The sequence below is a fragment of the Mugil cephalus genome, chromosome 16 (genome assembly GCF_022458985.1).
Source record: "Mugil cephalus isolate CIBA_MC_2020 chromosome 16, CIBA_Mcephalus_1.1, whole genome shotgun sequence".
Taxonomy (NCBI): domain Eukaryota; kingdom Metazoa; phylum Chordata; class Actinopteri; order Mugiliformes; family Mugilidae; genus Mugil; species Mugil cephalus.
In genome coordinates this window covers 13477980-13491688 of record NC_061785.1, presented here as the reverse complement: position 1 = coordinate 13491688, position 13709 = coordinate 13477980, and the positions used below count along the sequence as shown (strand labels likewise).

At 43.8% G+C, this 13709-nt stretch overlaps 1 protein-coding gene across 4 annotated transcripts in view; it reads right to left on the bottom strand.

Moving 5' to 3' along the window:
* The window catches only part of itgb4 (integrin, beta 4), a 23246-nt gene extending 9537 nt beyond the window's left edge, over positions 1-13709 (bottom strand). For 2 of the 4 annotated variants that reach the window (XM_047609261.1, XM_047609262.1), the window contains exons 1-26: positions 13338-13709; positions 11296-11383; positions 8478-8560; positions 8250-8351; positions 7934-8138; positions 7760-7856; positions 7478-7649; positions 5897-6160; positions 5723-5812; positions 5510-5632; positions 5219-5386; positions 5041-5117; positions 4111-4319; positions 3774-3877; positions 3588-3683; positions 3366-3495; positions 3131-3256; positions 2526-2644; positions 2400-2433; positions 2095-2289; positions 1875-1978; positions 1729-1787; positions 1599-1622; positions 1358-1506; positions 1072-1251; positions 176-324 (exon numbers count right to left, since the gene is read on the bottom strand). In XM_047609261.1, coding sequence (XP_047465217.1) covers positions 176-324; positions 1072-1251; positions 1358-1506; positions 1599-1622; positions 1729-1787; positions 1875-1978; positions 2095-2289; positions 2400-2433; positions 2526-2644; positions 3131-3256; positions 3366-3495; positions 3588-3683; positions 3774-3877; positions 4111-4319; positions 5041-5117; positions 5219-5386; positions 5510-5632; positions 5723-5812; positions 5897-6160; positions 7478-7649; positions 7760-7856; positions 7934-8138; positions 8250-8351; positions 8478-8560; positions 11296-11374 — 3138 coding nt within the window. In that variant the 5' untranslated portion in view covers positions 11375-11383; positions 13338-13709. The remainder of the gene's footprint in view (positions 1-175; positions 325-1071; positions 1252-1357; positions 1507-1598; positions 1623-1728; positions 1788-1874; positions 1979-2094; positions 2290-2399; positions 2434-2525; positions 2645-3130; positions 3257-3365; positions 3496-3587; positions 3684-3773; positions 3878-4110; positions 4320-5040; positions 5118-5218; positions 5387-5509; positions 5633-5722; positions 5813-5896; positions 6161-7477; positions 7650-7759; positions 7857-7933; positions 8139-8249; positions 8352-8477; positions 8561-11295; positions 11384-13337) is intronic. The other 2 variants (XM_047609259.1, XM_047609260.1) reach the window with 1 other exon arrangement.

Genomic DNA, 13709 nt, shown 5'->3' with positions numbered 1-13709 from the left:
ACCAATACAATCCGAACTGGTCATTACCTATCAGCTGCAGCCCATGAAAGACTTGTTCACTTGCCAATTTGAATCAGGTTATAAATAACAATGCCCAAAACTCAAATCCCCCTAAAAAGGTACACACATAAATTACTGGGAACCACCAGAAAAACCCTTACAAAACTCAGCTCACCTTCTTATCCTTAGCAGTGAGATCCCGTGTGCCGTAGGTGACTTGCGTGCGTCCATCTTCAAAGATCTCTCGACTGATTGGGATGTTGGCCACTCCATCCTGCCTGCTGTAGGTGTACGCCGGCTGGAGGAATGAGAAGGCACTGGTGGCTGCGGAGAAAAGGGTGGGAATCAGTAAGTGTGCCTTGCAGATGTTTTAAACTTTCTGTCTGCCTGTAGGGCAGGGTTTTTTTTCGGCCCTGCATCAGGTGGCAAACAGCAAGAAAGGAGGAGCCTGAGGCAAAGATGACCATGTCCTAAGAGACAACTATTACACAAGAGCCAAGACAGAGACAGATGGAAGATGTCACTTATGAAATATGAGCGTATATAACTCAAAAACACAACACATTATTAGATATCCTTGGAAAACAATACATTTTTTCTTTATTTATTCTTGAATTATTATATTATTTAAAGTTAAGTACTGCTGTTTCTGTTCTCTCTTTGCAAGTGTTTGTTCTTTTAAATCTCTGAACCGATCAGTCCAGTCTGGTTTGAATTGCCGGGTTTCCTGGTCGACTTGGTGTTTTGCTTTTTTTTGGTGAAGGCCATGGTGGCAAGTTACAGATATGGATTAGCTGACAGGTGGCTAAGCTAGTTAAGGAGCATATACAGCTGCAGTACGTCATGTATTATAACAGCAGTAGCAGCTGTCAAGTGTACTGTGTGGGTCGAGACCAAACCACAGCGAACAAGTGTGTATCTCTATATACATGTTACGCATTATTATTTAAACATGCAAATACATGGGCAAGAAATTTGACTTTACCAAATATTCGAGTTCCCAGATTGGTGTGATCCATGTCACTGACTGGTCAAAGAATCGAAAAACTTATAAAATCTGAGACGTCTCACCTTTTTCTTTGATGATGGTGATATCAACCGAAGGCTTTCCGATCGTTGCAATGCCCAGGGGCACATCAATGGCCTCCACCCTTAACTGTTTTTTGGCATCATCCTCTTCCTTGACAAAGAGTGGCACATGAACATCTACTGTCTCCACACCTTCTTGAAACTCAATGAGACCTTCAGCCTCTGCAGATTTAATTAGAGAGAAGGCAAAAGCATTAGCTTAACCTCTACAAAGTGAAAACGCACACACGCACACACACACACACGAACACATTTGGCTATCACACACCTCTGTCTGAAGCCACAGTATAGTAGCCTGGCACCACTTTGAGGCCATTGAAGTTTCCGGACTGCACGTTCTTCTCAGTCAATTTAATGATATCAGGGTAAGCGCTGCGAGGGGCTGCCAAAACGGTGTCCACAATGGTGTAGTCCTGCCTGAATAGCACAGGAAGCTCACAAAAGTTAGTAAATGCATGAACCGAACAAGAAAACCAACTCTGGTGTCTTGTATTCAGTCAGAATTTTACCTTTTTCCGGCATTTCTTTGCATTCTGCAAGAAGTGAAACATCAGTAAATTTGTGCAAAAACAGACATTTCATTTACCGCTTTTATTACCAGGACAAAGAAAATGTTATGATTTCGGTGTGGTAACCTACCTGAATGTGGTCTTTTGTACCTTCTGTGCCCCAGGGATCTGCTTGTACACTGCATTTAGCTGAAAGCAAGAACAAATACAGCACTTAGTAACACTGTCATGGTCCACACCCTTATACATGCCCCCCAGAAACAAAAGCACACTCACATTTTCAACCACTTCACCACGGAGTCGTTCAGCATCTCTGGATTCAGGACGAGAAAGGCTTTCAGAGAACAAGGTGTTTAGGCGGAGGGAGACCGGGAAGGGGACTGCAAATGATGAGAGGGAAAACAATGTTAAAGGAAATAACAACAACTTATTAATTTAAAAGGCTCACATCAGTACTGTATACAGAAATCTGCGTATAAAACAATTCAGCACTCACTGGTCTCTTTTGGGTTTGGCTTTATCAGAGCCTGGGTCTGATTGATTCCACGGTGCACGTTATCTGTGACCTTCCAGTGCACCAGGTCTGTTCCTTTGGGTGGGCCAGTCCTCACCATCGGTGTGTCCAGATGGTCTGAGGTGACCAGAGGGTGACGTAGCAAGTACTCATCCTCCTTGAAGCCAACCACGCGACCTGGAGAGTACACAACATGAGATGACTCACATTTAAGGTGACGAAGGTGGGAGGATGAAGGATTTAAAGCAATGCTGTCACATGTAATATGATAATATGACGTGTGTTACCTCCCGCACAGCAAGGTAGGAAGCCAAGGCATCTCTGTGTCAGGAAAAGACAGAAGTCATTACCTACAAACATCCATGACTGAAATATCTGTCATTTGTGGGTCCAAATGTGACCTCTTTTCATACCTGAAGGCAGGATGCGCAGCAGGCGCAGTATTTCCAGCAGCAGAGCAGCAGAAGTGCCAACAGTAGCAAGAGGAACAAGATGAAAGGCAGCAACCACAGGAGGCTAGCAGGGGGACAATCTGAAAGGGCATCACGGAAAGCAAATAGGGTTAGAAACACACAACATTTCTTTTTCAAATTTGGGTGAACTTATCGTTTCTTTCACTCGTATTTGCCATTTGATCCTGAAAACTTGGTTTCACAAAGATTTGATATTGTCTTTGAATATGCATACCCAAATAAACTACAGATTAAGGAGAAAAAAACATGCATCTAAACAAGTTTAGAGCTCATTCTTCCAAAAACAAGCTATTATCATTTCTAAGTAGGTTCATCCTCTTTAAATTTAGTTTCTAATAAAAAGACCCATTTTCCCAGTTGTTAGATCGTGACTGAGAAATCTGTCACGCACAGACCTTGAATGCTGCAGCTCAGTTCAGAAAGAATGACTTTAAAAGGACAAAACTTCAACAGGAAAGTAATTTAATTAAAAAAAAAATAAAATAAAAATAAAAACAGCCGTCGCCACAAAACCACGGCGCATATGTGCAACCTGCAGCTCTCACCTTTCTCTTTGAGCACCTGAACCTCCAAGTCTTTCCCTGTTGTAGCTTTGGAGTTTTCGACAGTGTAGTGGTACGTACAGTCGTCGTCCTCGTCGCGGAAACTGCACGAGTCGAACACTTCCTCGGCTGAAAGCGGACACACGCGCATGGGGTAAGCTAACTGTTTTTGAAACGTCACGTCCTCCAGAAAAAGAAGCCAGAAGCAGTTCATTTTGCCCCTTTCATGCGTTCTTACGTTTCTTCAGTTCGTCCACCAAGACAATGTCGAAGGGGCACTTTTCACACTCCTCTCCTTTCTTTTCTCCCGTCTTCCAGGCTTTACACTGGACACAGCTCCTTGTGGCTTCACACACACCTAACTGGGCCTAGCCAGGACACAAACATCAAGGAAGGTCAGCTAAGGCTGCACAGACAGAGGCATCAGTACAAATATTAGATTATATATATATGTACACACCTGGAAATTTGGCTCACATCCTGATGTCATCTCAAGACCAGAGTTCGGACATTCACAGCGGCCGCACACACATTTCCCTCGCCCGTTGCAGACACCCTAGCTCACATAAAGATATTGTCAGGCACGGACCGCGTGTTGGGTAAAATTCTAACTTAATCTACAACAAGCACTGTTGGCTCTACTCACCCCCTTGCTGTCGAGACAGGTCTGGTTGCTCTTGGGACACTCGCAGGCACTCCCCTCCCAGCCTTCAGTACACGAACACTTTCCCATAACGCAAGAGCCGCGGTCTGACAAACGAAAGAGCAAGATTGAACAGTTTACCCTTGAGATGTGACGGGAAGGAATAATAGGATATGTCACTGAGTGAAAAAGGATGGAAGATCTTCAAGCTTCACGATTTATTAGCAGCTGTGAATAGAAATTTAACACAATACAGTGGTAAAGTCGAGTCAGAAAAGTGCTAAATGTAGAGTATATACAGAAGGCTATAGGTACCACATGAACACACACTCTGGCGTACCATTGCAGAGGAAACCTCCATATCTCTGACACTGGGTCTTGTCGTACTGACAGTAGGGTCCTTCAAACTGATCCGGGTTGAAGCACACACAGGTTCCACACGCCAGACAGTCTCCACGGCCTGAGCAAGGCTCGGCAATGCCTGGAGCTTTGCACAGGTTGGTGTCCAGAGCTGAAGCGCTTGCTGAGCAGTTACAGAAAGTACCCAGCCTGGAGGAGAAGAGTAGATAGAATAGCAAAGACTTAATTAAACCCAGAGGAGTAAAAACTGTTCACATAGGTCAGAGGTCTTCAACGGTTTTTGGGCCACCCCCAAACTGACCGAGAGATTAACCCCCTGCCCACTATATGTGTTCTAAATTAAACTCAGCCTAGTGCTATTTATAAATATAGATTATAATCTGCATTTTGCATTCAATATTAAGCTTTTAAAAATAATACACTGGTTCAAATATTCATCTTTTTCTTTATTTCAAATGTGCAACTACGTAAACATAAACATATATATATATATGCGTTTATGTATATGGATTTCAACTGGGGACTGAATAGACTCTCGGCCAATTGCAGTGAACCTGACAGAGTCAGCGTGTAATATGTGGCCTTGTGATTGGCTCAGGAGCAATGGGGGGGGGCCTACTGTGTACAGGAGGCTTAGATTGACAGGTCTAATGTGGCGCTCTGTGTGAAAAGGTGTGCTGAATGAGAGAGGGTTGAACTAAAATATGTTGGATTCTTGTTAATGTGTATTTTTAAAAAGAAAAATAATTTATGGGGAAAATTAATATATATAAAACATGTCTAATCAACCACAGATTTTGCAAACCCCCATGCAGTACCTCAACGTACCCCCTAGGGGTCGCGAACCCCCTCTTGAAGAGGTTAAACCTTTTTTTTATTCTTTCTGGGAAATACATCATTAAAGACTTACCAGCCGCCATGGCACTGACACTTCCCGCACACCAGGTCTCCATTGCCATTACATTTATCTGCATTAGGTATGCGATTCTGGAAAATTAAAAAACAAAAGAAAAAAAATAACTCAGGGATGAATCAATTCATTAAGAAATTTGAGTGAGTTACTTCACTTTTTGTTGCGTGTATCTAACCTTCTCACAGTCACAGGTTGGACACAGAACTGTGGCGTTTACGTTGACGGCAGTGTTGAAGGTCGTAGGTTTGACTCTAATCAACCCCTGTTTTTCATCTGGATTCCTCGAACAGACAGGCTCTTCACCAATCATGCGCTGGGCTTTCAGTCGCATCTTGAACTTGCCCTGATGAACGCACACATACAGAGAGAGTTGACATACATTTCTGTCACTTCAGTGGACGTACCAATGACCAGTTACATTGCGTAAGTGTAAAAACATTTGTTTCCATCTCGTTTTGCCACCTACAATAGCTCCAGGCTTGAAATTAAAGTTCCCATAATCTGCAACTTTTCCGCTGGTGTGTAAGAACTGAGCCTCAAAAGCCTTGGGTTTGTCCTCTGCACGGATGCTCATCTTAGAACGGATACTCTGACAAGGGCAAAAGAAAAGATCAGTGCACTGAGATTTGATCCACTTGCCTTAAGTGTCTCTAAAGTACCAGCACGTGTAAGCTTTTACCTCAAAGGCAGTCTCCATGACTTGTAGGATGTTGGATGAGTCTTCTTGCAGCAGACCAACCTCAGCGATGGGGAAATACTCTTTGAGTTTCTGACAGAGGGTTACACCAAAATCAGAAAAAAATAACATATTTCTAGAGGATGACTTCAAGGTGAAGATCTAAAGTCCACAAACCTGGTAGTACGTGAAGGAGTGGTTGGTGACAGCAAAGATCGGGATGATGTTGTGTTTTCCCAGCAGACGGACCAGTGTGGGCACTGAAGGGTAATCCTGCTTTGTATCCATTGTGTAACCGTTGTTAATGTCCAGATGACAAAGCTCATCGTTGCGAGGCAGGATTCCCGATAGCACATTGGCACCATCAGCCTCGTAGTGGAAGGCTGACTCGGTGGAGAAAACCAGGAGGTGCGTGCTAAGGCTGCGCCAGCCGATCTTATCCTAGCGTACAAGTAAAATGGGAAAAGAGACTAAATGAGTCAATGAGGACAAAAGAGACTGCATACTGTACTAGCATGCTGAATTTCCTTTCATTCACAAAGTTAATAAAACTGCAATTTATAATTTATCATGCACTTGGGGGCACAAAGTTGTGTACATTGGTGGAAAGCTTTCTACGCCTGAAGGCTCATCTTTAATTGACAGCTAGTTACTAAGGAGTCTAAGAATATATTACACTGTCACTCTTTAGGGGTTAAAGCTACTTAGAGTGGAATGAAAACGTTGACAGTAGGGTTTGAATCACCATGAGTCCACCAATGCACAACATATTTAATGCTTGATGTTATTATAAAATGTGACCTACACCCGATTAAATACAACGTAATGAGTCACTATGACCGCCAACCTCCTCAACATTCCTCAGCTTTGGAAAAATGTAAAGGTAGCAATGTATATCTGTAGCATGCTAACATTAGCTAAGGTACTGATGATAGAGACCCGTTCACGGTTTGTAAACGTCACATTTTTTGCGGGGCGGGGCTTAACTGGATGCAACACATCTCAAACACTATAGCCTCTAAACGGTGGTTAGCATATTTCAATAGACTGTTTTGGCACGAATGGACAAGGAAAACGTATATTTTAGAGAATATACTAATACACTCACTCGTCGAGACCGTGAGTGTTATTTTAAAAAGTTGACTCTGACTCTGATGGGACTTTATTCACCGACACCTACACTCTCACTCACTGGATGGACGATTTGACCAAAGGAGGACACAGAGGGGATGAAGTCTGGCCTGTCTTTATCAAGTGAAGCCTCTCCAACAAAGATGTTACAAGAAGAGAGTGGAACCACTGTGGAGGGTCACGTAGTAAATGCAGCTTCTGACTGGACACCCATGAAACACTAATGTTGTGTTACCTAGCGAATAGCATTAGCATGAACATGTAACAAGAATCATCGAAATAATAATTAACTTAACGTACTTTCAGTCACGGTTTATTCTATTCCATAACGTTTCCAAACTGAAACTGATGATGCATTACATATTAATCTGAGTGTCCAATCCTTTCTTTTCTTTTAATCTGTTCTGCCTCCAGCTAACACTGTGACCTCGCAGTGACGTGAAGGGGTCTATTGCACTGATTCAAGTGCAGAGGATAAAAGATTTAGTTTTAAGTTTTAGATTTCCTTTGTTGAGAGAGTTATGGGTGATAGTTTAAATGGGAGTTTTATGCACACTACTGCACCTATTATTTTTTTTTTCAAACCTAATTTAGGCAGAGCGGTATCTCTTTTATATTTGTACCAACCCCACACACTGCGGCCTGCAACATGGCATCAAACCCTCCTTCAGGAGCATCCAGGTTGCCAGATATTTTCTCATCCTGGAGCTCGCTGTTGAAGAAATCCAAGTCATTTGTCAGCTTGATGACGTTTTTGAAAGAGAAGGGAGGATCGCTGTTGGGCCACGGCTGCTTAAGCCTAAGAAGGGAGATGGATGAAAGAGAAAGAACAAATGGTAAGTGCATGTTGAACACAGTATGTTGAGTATGTGTATAACTTTCTTCAGCGTGCCACGTTGTCCCTCTTACTTGGATGGTCTCATATCGGTCTGGGGCTCGACCACTTTGTCCACAAACTTTCCAAATCCAATGGTGTAGTCATCTGACAGCTTCTCCACCAGTGAAGCTACAAGAAAAACACATTCACCTTTAGCATCATGACTTGCAGTCGTTACGACACATCGCTGTCGGAAATGTGCTCACCCAGTTCTTTGCCCATTCTCTTCAAGTTGTCCAAATCGTCAGCCATCGAGTTTGAGAAGTCCATAAGAATATAAAGATCCAGAGGGCCTTTGGTGGGAGCGAACACCTCCACGTCCACCAGTTTCTCCTCCCCCGGTAGAAAAGTCATGCTCATCTGCTGCGGCGTCACCTGAGACTGCTGAAGCCCCACGTTAATTTTCTCTTTCTGAGCAACGACAAGAGTAAACGAAGAGAAAGCACCAGAGAAAGTTAAGATTTGTCACTCTCTGAGTTGAAAGAACTGATTGGAAGAGAAACGAGAGGGATGAAGACTCACTCTCTCTATCAGCATGGCGCTACTATATGTAATGATGCCAGCAGAACTGCAGCCATGGGCGACTATATTCTCGTACAGGTCACATCGGTGGCCGCTGAAGTTCTGAATGGACACGGAATTTCATTTGTTAGTGCATTTCACAAACCATGTACAGTTTAAATAATCTGAAACGAAGTACGCCCCTAACTGAATAAACCCCTTTACATTCCTGCAGTTTTGTGCTCTCACCTCATCGGAGCAGTATGCGCAGCCTTTCCCAGCCTGCACACAATCTGAGCAGGTTTTGGACCTGGCAGCGAAGCAGTAGTTCTCTGTTGGGGCATGGCAGAGGGAAACAGTGAGGGAACAGTGTCAAGAGGAGTCAGAGTCATGAAGGGATAATAAAGAGAGAATTAAACCCATGAAGCATAGCTAGAATACCAGCGGTAACACTGAGCAGATTTTGGCACATCTTACCTTCTCCTGTTGCGCATGATGAAAGCCTAACAGTCATACTCTGCAGCCTGTTTCATTTTATTATAGGGGAGCCATACACTGTCTAAATCGTGGGTCTTCAACAGGGGGTCCACGACCCCTAGGGGGTCCACTAAGGTACTGCAGGGGGGGTTGCAAAATCTTTGGTTGATTAGACGTTTTTTTTTTTTTTTTGCTATTTTTCTCATTCAGCGAAACAGGAGCTGCCACAACAGCGCACTGCTTCACGCAGAGCGCCACACTAGTCCTAGCCCCTATCACTGCTGAGTCAATCACAAGGCCGGTAACACACGTTGACTCTGTCAGGTCCCTGCGATTATAATAATAATTTATATTTATAAATAGCACTAGGCCGAGTTTAGTATAGAACACATATAGTAGGTAGGGGGTCCTTACTTGACCTCTCCATCAGTTTTAGGTCCTTGGCCTGAAAAATGTTGAAGACCCCTGGTCTAAAATGTGGGTTAACTGAACTTTCTTCATCCTGTTCCCCAAAAAAGCGTTGAATAAGGTCAGCTGGACTTGTAGAATTTCTTGAAGACGTTTCGCCACTCATCTGAGTAGCTTCTTCAGTTCTGATGAACTAGTGGGAAATTGAGGTTTAAATAGGAAAAACTCTGTGGGTAGCACCCACCAGAAACTTGCTTGACCAGAAACTGGGGTCACTAATTACCATAATGGCTGATACTTACCTGTCCTTGAATGGGGGAACTGTGTGCCTAGGCTAACTTACCCTATGAATAGAGCTCTAACGAGGCTATTGTCCATGGGAACCGGGAGGCTCAATGTGTGAATGTTGTTGAAACTTCTTGGGGACAGAAGTCAAAACTGAATTATAAATAGTTGGTAAATTAAATCTCAGTCCACCTCCTCTGTTTAGAGAAGGTTTCTCCATTTTGACATAGATGGCTTCCTTAACTCCTCTCTCAAACCATCTGTCCTCTCTGGCCAGGACTTTTACGTTGTTATCCTCAAAGGAGTGTCCTTTGTCCTTCAGGTGGAGGTGGACTGCTGAGTCGTTTCCTGATGAGCTGGCTCTCCTGTGTTGGGCCATGCGCTTGTGTATGGGTTGTTTGGTTTCCCCAATGTACAGGTCTGTACATTCCTCACTACACTGAACCGCGTACACTACATTGCTCTGTTTCTGTCTAGGTGTTTTGTCCTTGGGGTGGACCAGTTTCTGTCTTAGGGTGTCTCCAGGTTTGAAATAAACTGGGATGCGGTGTTTACCAAAAATTCTCCTTAGTTTCTCTGATACCCCAGCTATGTAGGGGATGGTGATGTTCTTCCTTCTGTTTTGTTCCTCTTCCCTGTCCTTCCTGGGATATCTTTTTGAGCCTTTGACAAAGGCCCAGTTGGGATATCCGCATGTCTTGAGGGTTTGTTTAATGTGTGTTCCCTCCTTGTCCTTGCCATCCTGTCTGGTGGGGACAGTCTGTGCTCGGTGCTGGAGGGTTGGGAGTCATCAGAACCCTCCAGCACGAGCACGACTGTCCACCAGACGGATGGCAAGACAAGGAGGAACACATTAAATAAACCCTCAAGACATGCGGATATCCCAACTGGGCCTTTGTCAAAGGCTCAAAAAGATATCCCAGGAAGGACAGGGAAGAGGAACAAAACAGAAGGAAGAACATCACCATCCCCTACATAGCTGGGGTATCAGAGAAACTAAGGAGAATTTTTGGTAAACACTGCATCCCAGTTTATTTCAAACCTGGAGACACCCTAAGACAGAAACTGGTCCACCCCAAGGACAAAACACCTAGACAGAAACAGAGCAATGTAGTGTACGCGGTTCAGTGTAGCGAGGAATGTACAGACCTGTACATTGGGGAAACCAAACAACCCATACACAAGCGCATGGCCCAACACAGGAGAGCCAGCTCATCAGGAAACGACTCAGCAGTCCACCTCCACCTGAAGGACAAAGGACACTCCTTTGAGGATAACAACGTCAAAGTCCTGGCCAGAGAGGACAGATGGTTTGAGAGAGGAGTTAAGGAAGCCATCTATGTCAAAATGGAGAAACCTTCTCTAAACAGAGGAGGTGGACTGAGATTTAATTTACCAACTATTTATAATTCAGTTTTGACTTCTGTCCCCAAGAAGTTTCAACAACATTCACACATTGAGCCTCCCGGTTCCCATGGACAATAGCCTCGTTAGAGCTCCATTCATAGGGTAAGTTAGCCTAGGCACACAGTTCCCCCCATTCAAGGACAGGTAAGTATCAGCCATTATGGTAATTAGTGACCCCAGTTTCTGGTCAAGCAAGTTTCTGGTGGGTGCTACCCACAGAGTTTTTCCTATTTAAACCTCAATTTCCCACTAGTTCATCAGAACTGAAGAAGCTACTCGGATGAGTGGCGAAACGTCTTCAAGAAATTCTACAAGTCCAGCTGACCTTATTCAACGCTTTTTTTTGGATTACCATGACCTGGATGACTGAGAACCTTCACAGACATTTCTTCATCCTGTGCTTACGCATCAAATTGCTTTCTCAAGCGAGTAACTGGTAAGGAACAACCCTTTGATTTACTGTCAATTAAATACAAAACGTCTTTGTTACCTTCGGCGCAGCAGCAGGTCAACATGACGGCTAGAAGCCAGAGACCCACCGAGAGATGTAACCATGTCCATCTCCCCATCTCTCCTTCCTGCAATGCAAACAAAAACACACAAAGCCAGATTTAAAAATAAAATCCACTGTTTTAGGGAAAGAAGCCAGAAAACAGGTTACCAGACCCTCGGGATATGTCTGCAGACTAAGGTGTAATTTGAGTTTTACTCTCATTTGGTCAAAGCTTAGACTCAGAAAACTAAAAGAATGAGACAACCACTTACTGTGGTTCAAAAAAGTAATAGGCTAACTTTATTTCTAGACGTGAATATAGACATATTTAGTTACCTACACGTGGTTTTAAAGTGACTATTTAATCCACATTCCTGATACCGATAAAGTTTGTTTTTATTTCCTCTACTTGTACTTAGCCATGTGCCAAGAAGGCGCTCAGGCTTTGAGATATCTGAGAACGTGTTGCTACACATCGTATTGATGCCGGTAAAGGGGATTTCCAATGAACCAATTTCTCTGGAACTACCTGGAAAAAAAACTTCTGACTTCCGTGATGGACAATATTGCTTAATCGGGATGTTGCTTTGGAATAATTTTGAATGTGATCACCCAACAATTTGAGAACAATGTACCATCCATTGTAGCGGTATTTCACTTTGGATTTTAATATTTGTCGTCGTAGCTGGACATAGTATGCCTTTAATTCAGTTTTAATATTTTAGGCACAATAGTGGGATCATGACAGGAAAGAACTGACACAAGTTGGGAGGGGAGATTTCCATGCTGCGTAGACTCTTCACGATAAGATCACCTTATAATTTCATACTGGAATCTTGGATGGGACGCATTCTGATAGAAGGGGAGCCACAAAATCTCAGCTAAATATGGGAGGTGGCGGGTGAACAAAGGGCACTGTGTGGCATGAAATGTCTCGGTAATTGTCTCGGTAGGCAGCCGCGATCTGAGTGGGGAAAAAGATGGTGATTTGTGGACGAGAAGATTTACAACTCCGACAAGGAATTTCTCCGCGAGGCGCGAGAACGACCCGTCCAAGTTAAAAACACGGCCCGGGAACACATGGGAAAGACACCTTTAGCGCCCATTTGTGAACTTGAGCTGGCTACAGGTGTGTGCATGCGGGGGCGAGATTATGGCAAAGGGTGTCACATCAATCACTGCCCGGGGTGGGTGAGGGAAGAAAAAAAAAAAGAAGCTACTTTTCAAACGTGGTTATACAAGCACTTTGCTCCTTCTCGAAATAAACCAAAAAGACGCACAGGCGTTTAGGCCGCTAACAATAAACTGGGAGACACAAATTACAGCTTCCAGGAGACAGAAAATAGAACTGAGTCAGTCGTGCTGGTCTAAGTGGGACCGTTGCTGGAGACCAGAGGGGATGTTTCCCAGAGTTCAAAGCTACAGTTGTTTCTCCACAGACAACAACATGCCTGCCAGGTGAACATACCTCCACTGGGTGTGGATGTGACCCTGCTGTGACATCATCAGCAAGGTGTTTTGTAACAGGTTTGGGGGTCTCACGTGTGGGGACCTTTATGAGTAAAACGAACGACCGCTAAAGACTTAAAAACCCTAAAAAGCACAAACTAATGCAACTATTGCCAACCAACCAATACAGCAGTTCTGTAGATTCAATATTGTGTATTAAATATCTGCAAAAATGTGCCTGTATAAACAAAGAATGTATCTCTATATAACAGTTGGTAGTGACACAGCAACTTTCCCCAGCATTGCGCGCTTTGATTCGGGCAATCATGCAGAAAGAGCAGCCAGGTTAGTCAATTAAAGCTAGATTCAGGACAAAAACAACCACTAAACTAAATTCTTCACACCTGCACGCGGTTCTAAAACACGTGAAGTCACGCACTTTACGGCAATTCACCGCACAGTCACACCACCTAGCAGAAAAATAAAACTTCCAAAGCTGTAAGGATTTGGAGATCCTGCTCAAAGTGAAGGGCACTGAAAACAATGGAGCCATTAGGAAATTCATGGCGGAGATTACTGATCAAACAGACCTCTTACTGTGCTCACGCCCAGTCCAAGTCCAAAAGTCCAGCAAACAAATAACAATAATAAGAAAAAACTATTTCCTTTTTCGCTTCGGGAGCTCGAGGCAACTTTGTATCCAGATGTGTTGGGGGGAAAAAAGTAAAAAGGTACAAAAAGACTTCCAATTTCTCTCTTCTGTCTCGTGCTTCTTCTTCCCTTTACAGTCTGGTCTGGTCAAATATTGACTTCTTTGCCCTTAAACTCCGCTCGGCCGCCGGGTGCGTGTCTCTCTGTGTGTGTCTCTGTGCGTGTGTCTCAGAGTGTGCGAGGGTTTGCAAGTGTGCACTGAGGAGAGATATGAGAGGCAGCCCAACTCAGAGTGGATATGACTGAGAGAG